The sequence below is a fragment of the Meleagris gallopavo genome, chromosome 22 (assembly GCF_905368555.1).
Source record: "Meleagris gallopavo chromosome 22, MGAL_WU_HG_1.1, whole genome shotgun sequence".
Classification (NCBI taxonomy): Eukaryota; Metazoa; Chordata; class Aves; order Galliformes; family Phasianidae; genus Meleagris; species Meleagris gallopavo.
In genome coordinates this window covers 7,830,732-7,851,442 of record NC_139425.1, presented here as the reverse complement: position 1 = coordinate 7,851,442, position 20,711 = coordinate 7,830,732, and the positions used below count along the sequence as shown (strand labels likewise).

General features: G+C 46.9%; 1 protein-coding gene across 1 annotated transcript in view; it reads right to left on the bottom strand.

The window, feature by feature from the left end:
* Positions 1-12,705: 12,705 nt before the first annotated feature.
* Positions 12,706-20,711, bottom strand: part of CDH4 (cadherin 4) — a 420,515-nt gene continuing 412,509 nt past the window's right edge. The window contains exons 14-16 of the mRNA XM_085241473.1: positions 17,662-17,801; positions 16,400-16,564; positions 12,706-14,847 (exon numbers count right to left, since the gene is read on the bottom strand). Of these exons, the coding sequence (XP_085097599.1) occupies positions 14,641-14,847; positions 16,400-16,564; positions 17,662-17,801 (512 nt within the window). The 3' untranslated portion in view covers positions 12,706-14,640. The remainder of the gene's footprint in view (positions 14,848-16,399; positions 16,565-17,661; positions 17,802-20,711) is intronic.

Sequence of the window (20,711 nt, the reverse complement as noted above, 5' to 3'; positions counted from 1 at the left end):
TCTGTTTCTCCCAGACTGCGGGTGCAGACTCTCCCCCCCCAGAGATCAGCAGCTTTGTATAAAAACAGCAATGCTCCATGCTACACTCTGCAGTCAAAGGATTTGCTTTCCCTGACTCCTATTTAAATGGTTCTGCCTTCACCTCCCTGTGCACGGATCAGCGCTTGCTGTGCTCTGTGCTGGGATTGGAATGATTTGTGCCCAGGCAAATTCTCATCTGAACTCATCACAGGAGTTTGGTGTAATTAAATGCTGATCACACCTTCTTTAGCCTCTCCTAAACAAAGTCACAGCGCCAGAACAGCCTGCAAGAGGCAGGAAGAGCTCACGTGCACCTAGTGCTGCGTTGCATCCAGCACCACTATCTTCCTTTGGTATTTTATGTAACGTGTTTTTAATTCACGACAGACACAGTCCTTGCAGTTACAATGGAGCAGCAGCAGAAATCTGGATCCTGCCATAGTGCTCGTTAAACCCAGAGGCTTGGGCCAAGGCATGGCTGGGGGCTGCACAGGGGCTACACTGCACAGCCACCCCAACCCCCCATGGGTCTCCTTCAGCCGGTGGGTTTGGATGTGCTCCTTTGGCTGCTGATGCCCCTGGGGACAACGAGGGCTGATAGTAGAACTCTTTCTAGGCATCATGGTGAGGCATGGCTCCCCATGGACTGAGGCTCTTGTGTAACTCCATGGAACTGGGGATGCTCAGGTACCTCCCTTTGAGGGACAGGGCTAGATAAGGGGTATGTCTGGGGCTGTGTGTCCCCCAGCACTGGGGGAAGCAGCTTGATGTGCCCAGCATTGCCCCAGATGTGCTTCCTGAATATCACCATTTGTGGCGAATGAAGGCTGAACGGGCTATGAAAGGCAGAACAAATGGTGATCCTCCAGGTGGGTACCAGGTCCCACCTTGCATCTCCAGCATCTCGTCTCCTTTGTGTTTTGATACAAGCCAAGGGATGGGATGCCATCTTCTCCTGTATCTCAGTAATCCTCCAGAGATGCAAGGAGCCCTATAGCCTTGATTTCTGTTCTTCAAATATATGTTGACATCGGAACTAAATGGGAAGCAGTGACTGTAGCGGGGGAAGAGCTGCCCAAATCCCTGTTCCCAGGACAGCGACCCATGGGGAGTCTGGGAATAACTACCAGTGGTACCCAACACAGGGAAGGAGCCAGCTCATCTTGGAGCCATTCAACTTGAGCTTCTGTTGAATCCTCCCCAGATGAAGCATCCTTGAGCCGCCACTGGAATTTTCATAGCAGAGATTTCTAAAAAGGGGGAAATTCTTGCATTAATTACAGTTATAAAGATTGGGTTTGACACGTTTATGGCCGGGATAGTAAATAACTTCGGGCAAATCAATTTACTGCATTTGGCTGCAGAGGTGTGATGGAGAGCGGACAGGAGGGCTGTGGGGGTGTGGGGCTGGGACTGGGAAACTGTGACCTACCTCCATGCTGGGGGCTCAGCCCTGGGCCCTCTCTGCCTCATGGCCGCTGCCCAAATTCCAGCTCTCACAGCCAACTGTTGGCATTTCCTTGGCTTTGCCAAACTTTCCCATTTATTTCCCATCCCTCCCCCTTTCCTTAGAGCCTGTTTGGATTTTGGAAAAGAGCGATCCCGAAATCTGACTTTATGCTTCAAACAGATATGGGGGGTGATGGTGGGGGAGCTAGAAAGGCAGCCTCACTTTTTATTATTATTTTTTTTTGCTGATGGCAAGTGGTAAGCATGTTTTATTTATGTATTCTGAGATCCGCCAACGTTATGTTTTCCTCCTGACTGATGCATGGGCTGCGCTGACAGCTTACACCACACCGGCTGTGCACGAGGCTTATTTACCCTCTGCAGAAAGCAGCTCGAGATTGACAGCGAATTATTCTGCACCTTGAACCGCTCCTCACTTAATGCAATGCAAATTTTACCTCTTTATTAAAAAGTGATTTTTTAAAGAGATGCATTTTTTTTTTTTTTCCTTTCAATGAAAGGGGTTTTCTTAGATGGTAAAGACCGAAATGTCTGTACAAAGTTGAGTGACTTCTGCCTTCCACCTGCCCTGCTCTCTGTGTAGGTGCTGAGAGTGATGCGAGCCATGGCTGTGAGCTTCTTCACTCCTCCCATTATTGTTGGAACAGGGTTGGCTTCTGGAGGACTGAGCTGCGCTGTGCACTTCCAGTCTCCTGTCTCATTTTCCAGTTCCACTTGTGGAAAGCCATTCTTCCAGGCTTCTCTTGGAAACACTTTTTTGGGCCCCAGTGCTGGGGCCTGAAATGGGCAAAAGCCAGTACACAAAACGAGCCCCATCACGCTCAGCTTGTGTAAGGGGCACACGGAAGTTTCTAATTATATTCCTCAGGAAGCACTTGTGTGGTGTGCTGGCGTTGGACTGGATGGCCTTGGAGGTCTTTCCCAACCTCAGTGATTCTGTGATTCTGTGGAAATGGCAGCAAAAAACATATATGTGTTGGGGCTGCTGCTGGGAGCAGCTTCTCAGGCACATGTGAGCACAGTGCGTATGTGTGTGCATATGTGTGTGCTCGTGGCCCCTTTGCTCCCTGCCGTGGCACAGCATCACTCCCACATCCAATCCAGACTGGAAACTACTCTGGCAAAATCATCCTAGAGGAGGCTTTTAGCAGCGTGCAGTATGGAACTCATCCAGCACTGTGGTTTTCCAAGGTAACAGCCGAAGGAAAGGATAAAAAAAAAAAAGGTAAGAGTGAGCTTTTGTTGAGTAATTAAAGAATTGAGGCTTGCTGGAAAGCCCCAGGGCTGTGCTTCCGTGGCTGATCGGGAGCCTTTGTTTGCACGGCACTGGTAAACAATTTGCAGTTCTTGGCAATAACCTGAGTTATGCTGAACAAAAGGGAAGTTGTAAACGCTGTTCTTATGTATTTATTTCAGGCTGGAGGAAGGGATGAGGCAGCGGGTCTCTGACAGCAGACAGTGTTCACTGAGGTCAGTGTGAGGATGCCCTCACTTCTCCTGCTTTGCCCACGGGATGCTTTTTGGTAGATAAATAAATAAAACTTGGGATGAATCTGAGCTGGTGCTCCTTCCTTTGGAGCAGGTCTGCCCGGTGCTGTGTGAGCAGCGGGGCTCGACAAACACAGCATTAATATGCTCTGTGTGCATCCTGGCTGCACGCGCACGGCACGGAGATTTGCATGCTGAATTTGTGCTCCTGGAGCCCACACACCCACGTCTTTAATTAAGCAATGCCCTGTGTTTCTGCTCTATAGGATAACTGAATATATATATATGCAACTCTAATGCACAGGAGATAATTTTGTAATGATTTTTCTGTTTGTTTAACTGAGCAGGATGTTAACTTGGTGGGTTAGCCTTACTGCAAGCTACACTTAGTTGGGAAAATAAATCAGGCTGCGATTCCTCAGCTGGCACCAGCAGGGGATGGTGTCTGGCATGGCTGGGATGCCTGAATCTAATGGCTTTGGGATGGGGCATGGCCAGGGAACATGAAAACTGGAATAAAGGACAGAGGGCTCCAGCCCTGTGTCCCCACACCGTGGTCTTGCTGTTCCCATTGGGGCCCCGCTGGTGTCTGCAATGGATGTCCTGCCTCGGGGATGGGCTGAGCCCCTTCAGTGCTGCAGCCAGGCTGAGAAGGCCCTGCATGTCTCTGAGGAGAAGCTCCAGGTGGTTCTTTAAATGACTGACTGCCCAGCTGGGCCAGGTGGCATTCTCCAGTGAGCATTTACTGGCTGGTCTTTGCAAATATACTGGAGGTGGTTTCTTTTTTCTCTTTTTCTTCTTCTTCTTCTTCTCCTTTTTTTTTTTTTTTTTGATCAGGCACAACCGCCAAGCCTTAGAAAAAGCCTCAGGAAAAGAGACCCCCTTCCTCTCTGCTCTGTGGAAAGGATCATCTGAATTAACATGTGCTTCTTGGCTATTAAATGGAAATTTTAAATAGGAAGAAAATTCTGCACAGACTGCTAAATTGTGTGTCAGCAGAAAGGGAGAAAAAGCAACGTGTGTCATTCCTATTATCATCTTGAAATCCATCTTCCCTATACATGCCATGACAGTGGATAATCCCCAGTACGATGCCTGAATCACTAATATTTGCAGAGGCAGAATTCCTATTTTGGAAGATTTTAGTTCTGCATACCTTCCCTCCTCCTCACCCCTTACAAATACAGCTGCAGGTTATCTTGAAAGCTGCCTGTCCCTTGGGGTGAGCTTTGCAATATGTAGCAGCAAGTTGGTCTCTGGAGCCTAAGGTGTCACCAGGTTAATGGAATGCCAAGTCACCACTGGCAGGCAAGGGCAAACAACCCGTGCTGAAGCTGAGTTGTCATTGTCTCCATCTTCTTTATCTTCTTCTTCATCATCGTCTTCGTCTTCATCTTCTTCATTATCTTCTCCTTTGTCTTTTTTGTCTTCATAATCTCCTTCATCATCATCGTCTTTTTCATCTTTTTCTTTGCTGCCTTCTTCTGTGCCATGTGCCAGCTGTGGGTTCAGCCTTCTGCTGAGGACATGGGATGTTTTCATTGTAGGGAAAACAGGCTGTAATGAAGGTGAACCAACAAGTGAACACCCAGCATATCTCCCCCCAGAATAAAATCCATGCTCCTTGTATGTGGTCAACCACAGAGCTGGGGATGCTGGGGAACACAACTTGTGCAGCACGTGCATTTCCCTTACCCCCAGCTGCAATATTCTTGCATTGCACCAGTTCGTGCTGGTGATTTCCTTATGTGTTGCATGCAGCACTGAGGGACCCTGGGACAAAGATTTGCTCACTGCTAATAAATATCCACTGAGCTCCCCATCCTGCTCCACCTGCCAGACAACAGAATTACAAGGATGGCCAGGGGAAGAAATGCATGTAAGTGGGGATGATAGAGGGGGGGGGGAAACCAAAGCTAATGATGCTGCCATTCGTGCAGAGGTTAAAAATGAAGCAATAAAACCTTTACACAAACTTCTGCTGCACATACACTCTGCAGCTCAAAGCAGGGAATAAATAAGAGAAAGCACAGCCCTTTCCAGGGCTGAGGGAAGTTGACAGAGCAATTATTCGCTCCTGAGCGCAGCGTGCTGAGATGTGGCTTCAGTAGAGAAACGTGTCCCTGTGGTGTACCCACAACGTCCCTCGGTGTCTCTGCATCCCCGGAAACCTGTGGTCACCACTTCCCAATGCCCATCAAAGCTATTTGTTTTTGAGCTTCTCTGCGGCACCCCGCGGAGCTGGGGCAGCGCATAGGGCGAGTAGGCGGGGATGTGGCAGGGCAGGATCCTCCCCAGCTCCCACAGAGGGGGAGCAGCCCTTGAGCTGAAATCTCACGGTGCACGGGATGCAATGAGGCCGTGCAAAGGTTCCGTAAATGCAGGAGGGAATTCTGCCTACACGATTGCCTCCAAAGGGCAGGAAGTGCGGCAGGCTTCCAAATGGCTTTAAGTGGCTCTGTGCAGTGGGACTGGCTTTATTCTTTTACTCTTTGCCTGGGGGAGTTTTGAGCTTTATCTTGCTTCGTGAGCCTGAGCAATTCATGCTGCTAACTTGCTGTTCTCTGCGCAGACTTCCTCCCCTCCGCTTGCCTCCAGGAGATGCTGCCTTCATCTTTTCCTTATGGCACCATTCCACCCTGCTCTCCTCCCCCGTAGAGTTTCGGTCACTGTTGCAATGGAGGAGAGCAATGATAAGAAACAACGTTTTCTGAGCAAAGTGCCTGTCCCAAGGCTGCTGCTTTGGAGATCCTTCAGCTCTGTGTTCACTTCAACTGCTCTGCAATAGGGATGCTAAGCTAAGTGTTTTTTCCTGTGAGGCTCTTCTGTACAAAGGTAGAAAGGAAATTAGAGCAGAGTGCAGCTCCCAAGTGCCGCTGTGTGGCTCTGCAGTTGAACTCCCCATCTCCTTAACTTCAGACCTTTGTAAAGAACGAAATATTAAGACTTGAGATTAAATCTGTTTCCTCCAAGAACTGCTTTCTCCATCCTGGAGAAGAAAAGGCTCGGGAGAGAACTTTCCGTATCAGAGAGGGGGCTGTAAGAAAGAAGGAGACAGACTCTTGAGTAGGGTCTGTTCTGATAGGACGAGGGAAAATGGTTTCAAACTCAAAGAGAGGAGATTTAGGCTGGATATAAGGACAAAGATTTTTATGCTGAGAGTGGTGAAGCACTGGCACAGGCTGCCCAGAGAGGAGGTGATGCCCCATCCCTGGAGACACCAAAGGTCAGGGTGTAGGGGCTCTGAGCGTTGATGGAGATGTGAGTGTCCCTGCTCATTGTGGGGGGTTTGGCCCAGATGGGCTTTAAAGATCTCTTCCAACTCAAATAATTCTATGATTCTGTGGTTCCTGGTTGAGCTGGTCCCAGTGCTATGTGCCTGCAGATTGCCTCTGTGCCACTGGGTGCCAGGTGCATCTGCAGACATGGAGGAACAAATGGGGGAGACAAGCAGTGAACAGAAGCAGGACAAATGGGAAACCGAGATGCTCAGTGAAATATTTAGCGAGCCATTTTGAGCAAGAGAGAGGTTGTACCTCTTCTATTTATTATAAGGTTCAGAAGTCACCTGCTGGCAGAGGGCTGGATCTCAGCAGCAAAGCCTTGCTTTCTATTTTCTCATTGCCTTGGGTTAAGACATTAAAATGCTTTTGATGTCTGGCATTTCAATAGTAAAAGTCTCCCATGGAGGTGTGCTTTGCTGCTCTGATGCACTCAGAGCATGGCTGTGGTGGCACTTCATACCCATGGGTGTGGGGCTGTCCTCTCCTTGGGAGCAGGAGGTAATGCTGATTTCATGTCAGTGTTGCTTTGGGTCCCCTGAGCCAACGTGGCTGCTGTGCTGGAGCGATGTTTGCTTGTTCTGGGGCTGATACTTGCTCTTGGCTGCATGTCTTTTACAAGGGCACAAATGTAACCTCAAAAGAAAACACTTTGATAACGCACTCAGAAGTTAAATATTTCATACAGTATTGCAGTAATGCGATGGATTGCATCCCTGACACACTTTGCTTTCCATCTGAGGGCTGGGGCTGGCTTCCTGTGCCTGGTACTCACCCCCAGGTGCTGCTGCCCATCCTCCTGCCACCAGAATCCATGAGAATTTCCTTCTGTCTCTGCGAAACAGAGCATTTTCAATCTCAGTTCCTGCGAAACACTGCATTCTGATCATATACTTGTTGTTGTTTTAAGCTCTCAGGATCAATAGTACTCTATTAAGCAAGGTACTTCTGGAGGTGCAGTGTGAAAGGAGGGTCCTAATGATAAATGCATCACCACGCAGCAGCCTGCATGCTCGGTGCCAGGGATCTCAGCTAGGGACAACTGAGGACATGGTCACCATCTCCTCATTGCACACAGTTACACATCAGATTGCCCTCTGCTACCCAAGCTGATGAGTGACTGTCTCAGCAACTCCACTGTAGGCACAGAATCATAGAATCACAGAATCATTAAGGCTAGAAAAGAGCTCTGAGATCCCCAAGTCCAACCCCAGTCCACCGTGCCCACTGCCCATGTCCCTCAGTGCCACATCTCCACGGTTCTGGAGCACCTTCATGGACAGTGACCCCCTCACTCCCTGGCCAGTTGTGCCACTGCATCACACTCTTTCTGAGAAGAAATTTTCCTTAATACCCAACCTGACCCTCCTCTGGTGCAAAATGAGGCCATCCCTCCTCATCCTATCGCTGTTACTTGCGAGCACAGGGATGGAGTTTGCTGGCACTTGTTTGCACACTGCAACCCTGGTTTACACCAGCAGGTCCGGGTATTGTGTGTGAGCACTAAAGCTGCATTTCTGCAGAGGGTTTTACAAGCTCTTTGCATTACCTGGTGGTTAAATTCCAATCAATATGTTTTTCACAGAAACGGATTAGTTATGTCACCTTTTGTACTCCGAGGTAACTCAAAGCACTTCATAAAGTAATGAGTTGGCTATAGATAGCACAGGTTAATGGTGCAGCCATTATGTGCTCAGTGATAAAGCTTCCATGTGGCCTCGGATATTATAAATCTGGTTTATTAAGAATGGAAATATTGACAGAGATCGGATCCTTCCTTATTCCTCCTGCAGCCTCACAGGGATTTTTGACAATCCACTTCTGGCAGCTTCCAGCACAGACAGAAACAGACTTTAATCTCTCAGAGGAAAAGCTCTATTTGGAACAACACAGCAGCTCGGGCACACAGGGAGAGTGTTAACCCATTGATTTATATTTGCAAACATTTGCAAGTGTTTGAGAGCTAAAGCTGAGCTGGGGGAAATGCAAGGTGGAGGGGAGAGGGGTCGGGGCTCAGAGTCCTGCCTGCTCATCCCTGCCTGGCCTGAGATCACTGCTGCAGCTGTTGGGCATTACATGATGATCCCTTCACTTTTTTTTTTGTCCTTTTCCCAGGTTTTTAACAGAGCACATGACAGGCGGGTGCCCAGTGATTTAATGCCTACAAATGCTCCTCGTGGCAGCTGCTGCTTTAAGTGGAATTCCAGCACAAGCCGCAGCTTCTGCTGCTGGAATGTCTTTCCTTTTCCCTTCTCTTTCTCCATGCAGAAAAAATGGCACCCACTGACACTCATTGACACTTGCTGAACATTTATGGAGGCCCGACAGTGCATGTGAGCACAGTGCTGCTGTGGGTGGTGCATTTCAGCAGTGACAGCGGATCACTTCTGCTGGTGCAGATTTATCCAAACGTGGCATGCAGGCTCTAGTCCATTGCTGGCAAAAAAGCACAGCCAATGGTGGTGGCTCTTTTGAAAAACAGTGCTTTTTGGCTGAGAATTTGCTCTGTCCAATAGTACTACTGTGTTCTTTGCAGCTGTTGTGGCTTCCGTGGAAATAAATAGGAGGCATTACTTTTGGAGCAACGAACGTATTTTCTCATTGAGAAAGGAGGTGTGAAGGTGAGGAGAGGCAAGGAACAGGCGAGATGGATTGCACTGTGCTGCTGAGATGAGTGCGGGGAGCAGCACATTAATCACTGCTGGGGTGCAAGGAAGGCTCCTACAGCTCTACCAGGGGAAAGCGTTTGCTGCTTGGAACAGTGCTGCTCCCCACATGGAAATGCAGCCCTGAGGTGGGGCAGTGACTGTCCCTGCCCAAACGTTGGGATGTTTTCTCTTCTTGTGACGCAGAGAAGGCTTGGCCAGTAGTGAGGAGAAGCATTGAGCCTCCCTATCCCTCCCGTCCCTTTCCAGGCTCTGTTTCTGACAATGCCATAATATTACATTAAAATTTTGTGTTGATTTTTTTTGGTCACCTTAAAACTGCTTGGGGTTTAAGAAAGGCCTTCAGCTTAAAGAGAAATGGAGGAAAAAGGGCTTGGTAACACAGGGGTTTTAGTCTGGAGAACAAAGAAAAGATTTTTTAGTTTACAGAAGAAATATTCCCCGTGTTTTGGGCTGATGTGAACAAAATCCCTTCCAAAGTTCTGCCATTTGCCTCTGAGTTGGGAGAGCAATCCCACAGCCTGCTGACTGTGACAATACCTTTAGCAGTAATTGTTATTATTTTTAATTTCAGTACCAAAGCTGAGGGATCTCTTGGGCATGCCTGGTTCTGTCAGCTTGGTGGAGCCATTCACGGGGTCAGCAGGAAGCATGGAGCTCAGTCATTCTCAGAACAAGGCTTCCTGCAGGTGGGTGGGAGTCCAATAGCAGGATGGTGGAGCGCAGGCTGCCAGTGATAGCAGAGCTAATATTTGTGATGAAACAGCATTGCATTATTCAGTAGTTAAAGATAATTCTAAGAAACGGAGCAGCTTGAGAATTAGCAAAACTAGCAATACAATATTCTTAGTTGACTCCGGGGGGAAGTAAATAGCTGCGTGCTGGATTTGCATTCATCTCAGTGGTTATTACAGATGAGGTGCCTGCCACGTTGGGGTGCACATCCCGGCCCCATTCCCTGCGACCATGGAATAGCGGGGCACTGAACAGCAGAGGTCGGAGCCCACTCAATCCATCTGTGTGTGCTGGGACCCATTGACACCCGTGTACAGGAATGTGAACCCAGGGCCTGCACACCGCTTGCTGCCCCACTGCAGGAGTGAACCCATCACCAGGCAGTGCAGCGGGGTGCAGCAAGGGAGAGTGAAGTTTTTGTCTTACAGAAGCAAATGAGACTGTTCAAAAGGGGGACTTTATTTTTATTACACCGGAGCCAGGCGTCGGCACGCCAGTTCAGCTTTGATACACAGTAAATCAGCAAAGCTGTTATCAGTTTGGAAACCAAGATTGCAGTGGCACTGAAAACACATTGAAAACATTTAATTTCTTCCCTCCCCTTTTTTTTTTTTTTCTTTTTTTTCCCCTCTTTTGATTTTTTGGTACAAAAATGGTACAAACAACAATACAAAAGATTTGTGCTGTTGACGGTTACAAAAAAAGGGGCTTTGAGCTCAGACACAAACTGCTTTTTTGCGTGAACACAGCGGAACAGCAGAGGCCTTCCCACTGTGGCCACGCGGGCTGCCACGCCGCTCCTGCACCGGGAACATGCAAACTCAGAACAAAAAGTGCTCCAGTGATACATCGATACGTCGCCGTGGCTCTTTGTCACCTTTCTGACACGCTGCTTCAAGCACTAACTACATTATGTACACGTGGTGGTGAGCGGCTGCAGGTGGGTCTGTGTGGCCCGAGATGACTTGGATTTTTTCCCCGTTAGCGCTGAGTGGGGGCAGCTCTCTGCCCAGCTGCTGCCATGAGTGCACGTAGCCATCACACACAGCATCCCCCCAGCCAACCCCATTCTTTTCACCATGAAGAGCGCCAAAAGACATCGCAACTAAAAGCCTGTGTTTTACCTTAGTATGTTTTCTTTGAGACTACACAAAGTTGCAATCTTGGCGTATTGTGTTGCACAGACCCTGCGCGGAGCATCATGACCCTCCAACGCTCACAAGCTCACGTTGGTGGATTCAAACCCTGCAAACCCATTGGGGTGCCCACCTCCGCCCTGCAGCCAGCAGTGGCATCACCTGGTCTAGCAAAAACAAGAAAACACAAAAACAGAATCCAAACTATTACAGCCCAGAGGACGCCCAGAACAGACCTTACAGGTCTCCCTTAATCACCCCTCCCTATCTTTGTCCCCGTCCCCTGGACACTGCTGGGAGCTCCTGGCAGTGGAATGAGGTGTGGGGGAATTGGATGTGAAAAGGGTATTTTGGGATGGGCTCTTCTCTGCCTGTCCAAATGCAATGCTCCCTCCCCCAATGCTTTGTGGCATGGAAAAATTGGGGGCTCCAGTGTGTCAGAACCACTTATTTAGTTTCTAAAATTTAATGCTTGCATTTATTTAATCATGGAGCAAGCCGGTGTGACCTTTAAGAGTACAGTCAGGTTATGTTGGCGCTTTCCCACCTTGGCTCTCAGTAAGCTGCAGTCATTTCCAGTGTGAATGGCAATGCCACTTCTATGAGATCCCTAATCATGGAAACATTAAGCTTGAAAAAGAGCTCTAAGATCCCAGCCCAGCCCATTGTGCCCACCCCCCACGTCTCTCAGTGCCACATCTCCACGGCTCCTGAACACCTCAAGGGACGGTGACCCCACCACCCCTGGCAGCTGTGCCACTGCATCACTGCTCCTTCTGAGAAGAAGGTTTTCCTACTAGCAAACCTGAAAGGCTTGGGATGCTATCTTAGCTGGGTTATAAAGAAGAAGAAATATTAATGCACAGAAAGATTTGCAAAAAGGGATCTGCATGGAGCCCTGGGCAGCCTGATCTGTTGGGGGGCAACCAGCCCACTGCAGGGGATTGGAACTGGATGGGCTTTAAGGTCCCTTCCAACCCAACCCATCCTGTGATTCTCTGATTTACATTGCTTGAGGTGCTGCTTGCTTACCTTCTGCCTGTTCCACTGGAGGGAAGGGGCTGCATGTGTGGCACTGCAGGGTGGTGGTGGAGCAGGAGGTGGTCCTATGGAGGGAGGCTGAGCAGAACTGGGTCGAAAGATAATCAACTAGTTTGATTTATAGGCTTATGGGGTTGGAGTGGCTGGATTGCTAACACTGCAGAAAAATATCCGCTGATTTCTTAAAAAAAAGTTTCCAATGGTTTATTTTTAATCACTCACAGTTTCATTTGACTTAGGTTGCATAAATGTTCTTAAAAACCTGAACTGCTCAGATGAGTTGAAGGCTGATGGCATCTCCTGACTGGCCAAGAAGGAAGGAGCTCACTGCTGTATGGCCCTACGGCCCTGCATGGGGACATGTGCAGAGGTTACAGTGCAGGGCAGAGAATGCTGCTGTGCGAGGGGCACCGACTGCATTTTCATTACTTACTGCTGTGGGCGGGGAGTTTCTGCAGGGATGCAAACTCAGGTTGGTGAAATAATGGGGACAAGAAAGAAACCCCTGGGGATGAGCAGTAAGAAAAACGGGCGATGGGGAATGCTGGAACAGAGCGGTGCAGGCTGCTGGGGGGAGGGCAGCCAGGAGGCTCTCGTGTGGCCATGCAGGGTGTGTGAGCTCTGGGACACAAACGGGAAAGGCGTTGGGTGCCAGCACTGCTCACGGGGATGGGTACATGCTGCTCACGGTGCGTCCTCCGCTGTTCATATCGGCTCTGCAGGCAGGGAAAGGACAAACGGACCGAGCGACCAAGGGGAAAGGAAAGGTCGCATCCTGGGGGTCAATAACGGACCGGTGACGTGCGAATCCCCTCGGGCAGACTTTTACCACATTCCACTTCATACAAGACACATTTCAAATGCTCGTTAATTTACAGAAATTGCATTTTATAGAAAATATGATACAGTGAAATATAAAATGCACTAGGAGCATTTCAAAAATCGATAGAGACGATCTTGCAGCCCAGTCTGCACCCTCTGAAACAAGGCCCACTCGCCGGCACAAGCTCTCTGCTTCTCACTCTCGCGCTCTCTCGGTGCATGCGCTCGCTCCCCCCGCCCCCCCAGTTAACTCTTCGCATTCAACTTGAGAATTAATCAAGATATCAAAAAAGCGCGATTATCCCCTGGATAATCACCTTCCGGTACTGTGCACATTCTTGGATTTAAATGAAAATAGATCTAAGCACTTTTACAATTTGTAGCGAACCCACTGCAAAATCGTCTGCAGAATATAAAACACAGGTAATCCAAGATTTCATAGCACATTAATTAAGTGGCTCATAATCCATTAAATGTGGTTTATATTACACATCCATGCAGTCTAAATCATTTTACAAACATTAGACAGAAACCCACTAGTCCAAATCAGTAAAGGAAAAATGTAATAAAAAAAGCTAATAACTATTTGTTATTGGTTAAACTGATCCTACATATAAACTAGGTAGTATGCTACCATTTATAATACTGATGTGGAGTTACGCCTGGATGCTGCAAAACCTCTCGCTTGCTTGGCAATGCTCGAGCATATTAACCACAAGATACTGAACAGGCCCTCGTTGCACTTCTCCAAAGAAAACCAAAAAAAACCAAACATTTACTACAGATAGCAGTGCCTACCCATCGAATAGAACGGACACACATTAGCTGAGTTACGTGATGGTGTTGAGCTTTGGCTACGGATGCTCCAAGGCATTCACATCGGACTGGGTGAGCTCCATCCTCGCGGATGGCAGCGGTGCCCCGTGCTCCACATGCCCTCCTTCAGGTGGGGGAGCGGCCAGGGCCGTGGGCAGCACCACGCAACCCCGCCGGTATTTACATCGCTCGTGGGAGCCAAAACACGCCGATAGCATAAAAACAAACAAGTGGGCCTTTGGTCAATTCACGATTTACTTGTAGGGTGTAGGCAAGGGCTGTTGGAGAGTTCTGTCGCGATAACCAAAGGCTTTATCAATGCTATAGTTCTATGCAGCTACATTGAGTGTGACCAGGTTACAGCAGAGCCCCTAGTCGGTATTTTGCATCTGATAACACTGAGTTATATACAACATGATGACTGGTTCACCACCTGCTGAGGCTTAAAGATGGCTGTTAAGATTTCCACTCAAAACATAACCCTCTCCCACCCCCCCCAGCCTCTCCACCCCAGAGTGAGTCACCCCCTTAAAAAAAAAAAAAAAAAAAAAAAAAAAAAAGGCAAAAAAAGAAAAGAAACAATCTCCACAGTTCCTTTTTGTTAACTCCTTCCCAGTTAGAACTGGCTTAGGGTCACAGGGAGTGCTGCCCAGGATGGTTGTGTGTTAGTTTTCATCACTCCTGAGATTGAAGGGAATCTGATACATGCACCAAAAGGCACTTTCAAATATATATATATATTTTAAAAACAGTGCTTCTGTTCTAAGAAATTCAAGTTAAGACAGAGTGCCTTTCACTCTCTTTAGTCATAAAGCAGATAAACGAGCAATATCCCAGCTGACATTAAAAACAAAAACCAGAACCAAAAAAAAACCTGCAGCAGAGACAAGTGTTCATGCGAGACAGCTCAATATCCTAACAAAAAAAAATAAGAAATTGAAAAGGAAAGGAAAAAAAAAAAAAGAAACCTCCTAAATCACCACTAAAAATAACAATACAGTCAGCAGGGGATATTAATTAAAAAAGCTGCCACATCTGTACAGTTCTTGCTTCTGCATCGGCTCTTCTCGTTAATGTTGTCTGTGGGTTTGTTTTTAATTGTTTTTTTTTTTTTTCTTCTCCTTCTTCGATTTTTTTTTTTTTTTTTAAATAAGTGAGGTCAGTTCAATCCTCCTCGCCTCCTCCATACATGTCCGCCAGCTTCTTGAAGCGCGGCCCCCAGTCGTTCAGGTAGTCGTAGTCCTGGTCCCCGGAGCTGGAGGAGTTGAGGGAACTGACGGAGCCGGCGGTGGAGCCGCTGCCCTCGTAGTCAAAGACCAGCAGTGAGTCGTACGGGGGGGCTGTGGGGTCGTTGTCCGCCGCACGCAGGCCCTGGAAGGGTACAGGGATGTGTCAGTGTCCGCCATGGCAATGGGGAAGGGTGCAGGGAGTTGTGGGTGCAAAGCTAAGGGATTGCGGTCATAACAAAAAGCACTGCTTTCCTGCTGCCCAGCACCTAGAAATGCGGAGTGGAATAGAGTTCTCCAGGCTCAGAGTGGGGAGATGGAGAGCATCCCACTGCACAAACAACCAAGGCATAAAATCACAGAATCATTAAGGTAGGAAATCAGATCATCTAGTCCAACCATCGGCCCGTGCCTGTGACCGCTCTAGACCACGTCCCTCAGTGCCACATCCCCCTTTTCTTGAACACCTCCAGGGATGGTGACCCCACCACTTCCTGGGCAGCTGTGCCAATGTCTGACTACTCTTTCAGAGAAGAAATGTTTCCTAACATCCAACCTGACCGTCCCATGGCACAACTTAAGGCTGTCACCTCTCATCTTATAGCTATTAGCTGGGAGCAAAGGCTGATCCCACCTCGCCCCAACCTCCTTGCAGGAGCTGTAGGGAGTAATGAGGTCTCTTCTGAGCCTCCTCTTCTCCAACCCAGTTCCCTCATATGCGAGAGAGCCTTCCTGTGCACAAATGTGTGTGAATGAGAGTGTGAAGGACAGGCAGGAGCAAAGGAAGAAGGAATTTCAAAGATGAGAGTGAGAAAAAAACACAGCAGAAAATTGATATAATAACAGAACTAAATCACTCTAACATTTATTTTTTTGACTCATGGAATGGATGGTGTTTTTTTGTCTCAGAGGAAATAATGCATTGAGTGGCTTGTAACCAGTCAATCGCTCATTTTAAAACTAAAAAATGAAATGAGAAATGCTAAATGATTAGATGTTTGTACAAGTAGGTAAAGGAGAAATAATCTAACATAAAATAAAGGAAGATCTGGTCGGAGATGAATGTCTGTGCTCTGCAAACACTTTGAGGCCTAAACCATACTAAGCTCACTAAAAGATGCAAACTGGTGAAACAATTACAAGTTCAGGAGCCACGAATTGTGCTCTGATGTTAGGCAAAGCATTTGTCTTCCTGGCCACATTGTGAGGAAACATCCAGCCAGTGTTTATACCGACAGCAACTACATCACTCAGAGCAATGCAAAACAGGGCAGGATCCGGTCATAGAATCATTAAGGTTGGAAAAGACCTCTAAGACCATCAAGTCCAACCCCACCCCACTGTGCCCACTAAACCATACCCCTAAGTGCCACATCTCCTTGACCACCACCAGGGATAATGACTCCAACACTTCCCTGTTGCAATGCCTTCCCGAGTGCTGAGAAGCATGGCCTTTTTGATATCCACAAACCAGAAATCCTGGGCTTTTTGTACTTTGGCTTTCTGTAGCAATGGTACATTTCTTAGGCCAACTCCCGCTTCCTTTGCTCATGGGAATTGTTCCCCTGGTTCTAATTAGATGCCTCGTGTGAGGAATAGCATCTCTTGCTCATTAATACAGCCAGAAAAGTGGTGCACAGCTGGTGCGAGCTGCTTAAGCTTTTAATATGTGATACAGGACACCTTGAAGAGGATACCTCATTTATAAAGTCACCAATATCCCCTGGATGGGGGATTACTGGTCTTATAGGATACTGTGGCTCAGCACCGATCGGTCTCTCATCCACCCTTCGGACTCCAGGTGCCTTGTTCAGCACGTGATCCATGGTCTCTGGCTGCTGGAGCTGGCTTAAGTCGTAATCCTGTGACAAATGGAAAGGCACGAAGTGAAACCAAGGGCTTTTCCTTCAGATAGTTACTTTCCCAACATAGCAAGGACATACACTGAAGCCAAAGGGTTTAATCCTTTCACAGCTCAAGTTCAACGTCAGATCCCATCCCTGGGTATGTGGCATCTCTATCCTCTAAATTACAGGCGAACCTAACCTCGGAATAGCTCATAAAATTGACTTCCTAAGAGTGTATCTTAAAACATAAGTTAAATCAAATATTTAAATACTTTTAGAATATTTAACACAGTGTTGAAATCTTTGGGATAAAAAATCAGCTTTGGTTTGCATATGCATAGATGTGTGCATTACTTTTGGGTAAAATTCAGAATATAATGGAATGACAGTGTTGGTTGACGTGTTATTCCAATTACATTTGTACAGAAGTAAAAACATTAAAATATGTACTGCATTTATGCATGTAGGTCTTTTAAAGTAATTATGTTCTTTCTGCTTGTGAAAAATCCCAACAGAATAGGTTTCTTTCAAGGAATGAGAACCAGGTAATATTTCATTAAAAATGTATTCGTGGAGGTAATGGTGTTTTGCTGCTCTTCCTCAGCTGTTATTTTTAACGAATCCTTTCTAAAATATTTAAGCCCACAGTGCGGTTGCCTGAAAGCAGATACTCAGCTAGTTTGGATGTTTATAACTGTACTTTGTTCTGCTGGTGAAACTATTCTTGTGCTCAGATGGGGATGATTGAATCTCCAGGAGCAATATTTATAAATAACTTGTCAGTGATGAGAAAAAAGAAACGTTACTTGCGAGGGCTTTTTTTGTTGAGTAAGAACTTTGCAAGTTTTGGGCAAAGTCCCTGACCCGGATCCCTGCTATGTAGTGCAGTCACATCCATTGCTTGAGCAACGTATCTGAGAGTGTCACAGGCCCTTCACTTCCATTAGGTGAGGATCAAACAGTGTCCTCAGCATGAGAGGCAAGGAAGCTGATAAAGCTACCCAGGCATAAACAAGCGGGAACAGAACCCACAACAAGGAGTACGTGACCAGAAGGGATGGGGATTCTGCTGTTTTTGAGAGAGATTGCATGGCTGCTCTTGGCCCCCCTACCTGATCTTCTTCTCCACCGCCCTCCTCGTCGTACTTCAGGATGTTGTCCCTCACGTCATCCTCGGGGTCAATGAGGAGCTGCTTGGTGTGCCGCTCCTTCTCCCGGCGCTTCATCCACACCACAAACAGCAGCACCATGGCTGTAAGAGCAGAGGGGCTGGGTGAGCAGTGCTGCATGGCAGGGTGCTGGCACCTCCTCAGCCCTCACCAAGAACCTGTCCTGCTTCATGCAACCACGTGGAGAGGAACTCAATGCTACGGCTATAGCGGCAGTCCCATTTTACAAAGGCAAAGCTCATGCTGATGGTAAAGGCTAGTGATGTTTCAAATCATCTCCCATGCAAGAATCCTCTGCATGTATCAGCATGTGCTGAGCAAATGTTGAGTTAATTGCATATGGTGTGACTTACAATGTAGATTACAGACCACAGCGAGTTTGGGGGAGAAACTTCACTGGTTGTTAGTAAGAGGAATAAAATGTAATCCTATTGCATGTTCTCATTTGTAAGGGAGAGGTCAGTGGGAGCTGTGAATACTATGACAGGCCCGCAATCCAAACAGTTCCTTAAGCTCCATCACAAACGTTGACTGAGCTGATGTCAGAACTAAAATACACAGTCAAAGGGAAAGCAAGAGGCAAGTGTGAAAACATCACCCTTCTGAAGAGATTTGGCCTAAATCCTGAATTTTTCTACAAAGGGCAGAGAATAAAGGCAAAGGAGGGAGGGTCGCAGAGCTGCTGAGAAGCAACAGGTTCAGACAAATGAACAACACCTGTGCATGAGTGGTGTTCTGACAGCAGCACAGGCTGTGAGCCCTTGCTGTGGCAGTTGTTCTGCTGATCTGCCTACAGTTTGCAAAGTCTGCTTTGGGGAGGCTGAGTAACGCTGGGTCATGTAATCCAATTTGGGCTCATTCATATTCTTCTTTGGTAAGTGAGATAAGTTATCTAAACTTCTAAAATCACATCAGACAGGACATTAGTTTGTGATTTGGCACCTGTCAAAGGGAGAGATGAATGGTCAGTGGAGGTGGGAACATGTGGCACAGCTCCATCTCAGTTGGGCTGACCTCAGCCATGCAGACAACAGAAAGCAAACCCAAGTGGGATGGACGATCCCAAGCTTTTGTTGTGTTTTTAGCTGTGCAAGGAGAACAAACAGATGCTGTTTCCCACCAATCTGTGTTCTGCATGGCTTTCCTTCCCTTTGCAGATCACAGGGGCTGGGGTGGGCAGCCTTGCCAGCAGCTCCACTGCAGAGAGAGATGGATCAGGAGGATGTGTGCTTTCTCTCCCAGCACCGAAGTGTTTATACCCAACAGGAATTCAGTGAAGTGAGCAGAAGAGGATGGACAGCTAATTACTGCCATTGTGTGCCAATTGGCTGCCATCCTTTCCTGCTAGCTAACAGAATTGTTTTCAGATAGTGCTTATCCTGCATCTATTCAAGAGAGAAAAATGAAAAGGAAAGAAAATGTAACTCTTATCTGCAATATAAAACCTCAGCTGTTTAGCAGACTATTGAAGTCCTTTTCTCATCTTTCCTTTTCAAATCTCTCGCAACAAGATACCTGCCTAGTCCACAAAGACAATATTATAATGGTTACCAGTTTTTTTTTCTTTTTTTTTTTTTTTTTTTAAATGCTACTTTTTCATGCACTTGTGGAAAAAACTGTACCATTAATGCCTTTACAGATACCTTGAAAAAAAACCAACACCTTCAAAGTGTCAATAGCGGATGTAGTGCACTCTCCTTCCTTTTATTCACTCTGTAGAAATGGGAAGTGCTATTACTGCTGTTAGGCCCATTTTCACTCTGCATGTAGTTTTTCTTGAAATCTATTGTCTTCACTCTTCACAATTTTTTATTGCGTTGCTCTTCTCCTAACTGTGTTATTTGTGCAGGTAATACATCAGGTATTAGGAAGGAGAAAAACCCTTTGAGCAAAGATAAAGACAGAAACTTCCTTCACCTGAGCACCCTCTGATCCATCCCCTCACTGCTTCTTTCTTTGCAAGCCATCAAACTTTGACCCTCTGACTCTAAAATGGACAAATAGTGCACGCAAAAAAAATCCTTCTGCCTTTTTGCAGGCTTTTGTTCAGAGGTCATGATATAAAATATATACAAAAGAGGCAAAACACAAGAAGGATGTAGCCGAAAAACTCCACTCATTGCAAATTACATTTTTCATCACTGATGCAGTGCTTTGCAGCTCTTGAAGATAAAAAAAAAAAGTCAATTAAAATTACAATGAATGTAAAAATAAGCTTTTGTAATAAAACCCGTAATTTAAAAAGGGATAATGTATCTGAAAATGAAAAGAGGAATCTCTTAAATCAAACGTCCTTCAGCTGATGTTAATTTCAGTCAGTAGGATTTTCAACTGTTTAAATCGTATTTTAGCACTGGATTTAAATGAGAGCAGCAGAAGGAAGTCGTGTGTTTTATCACCTCTGGGATCTGTGGTGCAAACTCTTCCTGTGCCCCCATCCTCTATGAACTCAGCATTAGGAGTCAATCTTCCATGGGGCGGTGAAGCCTGCAGGTGCTTGCAATCACAGCAAATGTGTGTCGTGAAGGACAGCATCAAAATTTCACTGCTGGGACCACACATCCAAGGAAAGTCAGAATGTGCACATCGTAGCTGTGCGTGGAGATGTTTGTGCCTGTTTGGATGTGCTGGATGAGGAACAGGGGTGGCACAGCCAGTGGCTTTGCTGTTCCCTCTCCAAACTGATAGGGCAAATCGATTACATGGCCATATATTCCATTGCTGGCTCAGGAGAGTGGATATTTGCCCAGAGATGACCCACTCTCTTAATGTACCATATCATAACTGCATTAGGTGACATTTGTAGCATACGTTGCTCTGTCTGTTCTCTGTTTACACACATTGGGGGTAAAAATTAAATGTGATTTAGCACTATAATTCCCATTAGCTTTAATGGGAGCCCCATGGTTTCATCCTGTGTTTCTTGATGAATATTTACCTCATTGTTCATTTCGGCACTCATTTTTATCTATCCCTACTGTGCCAACTCCTGC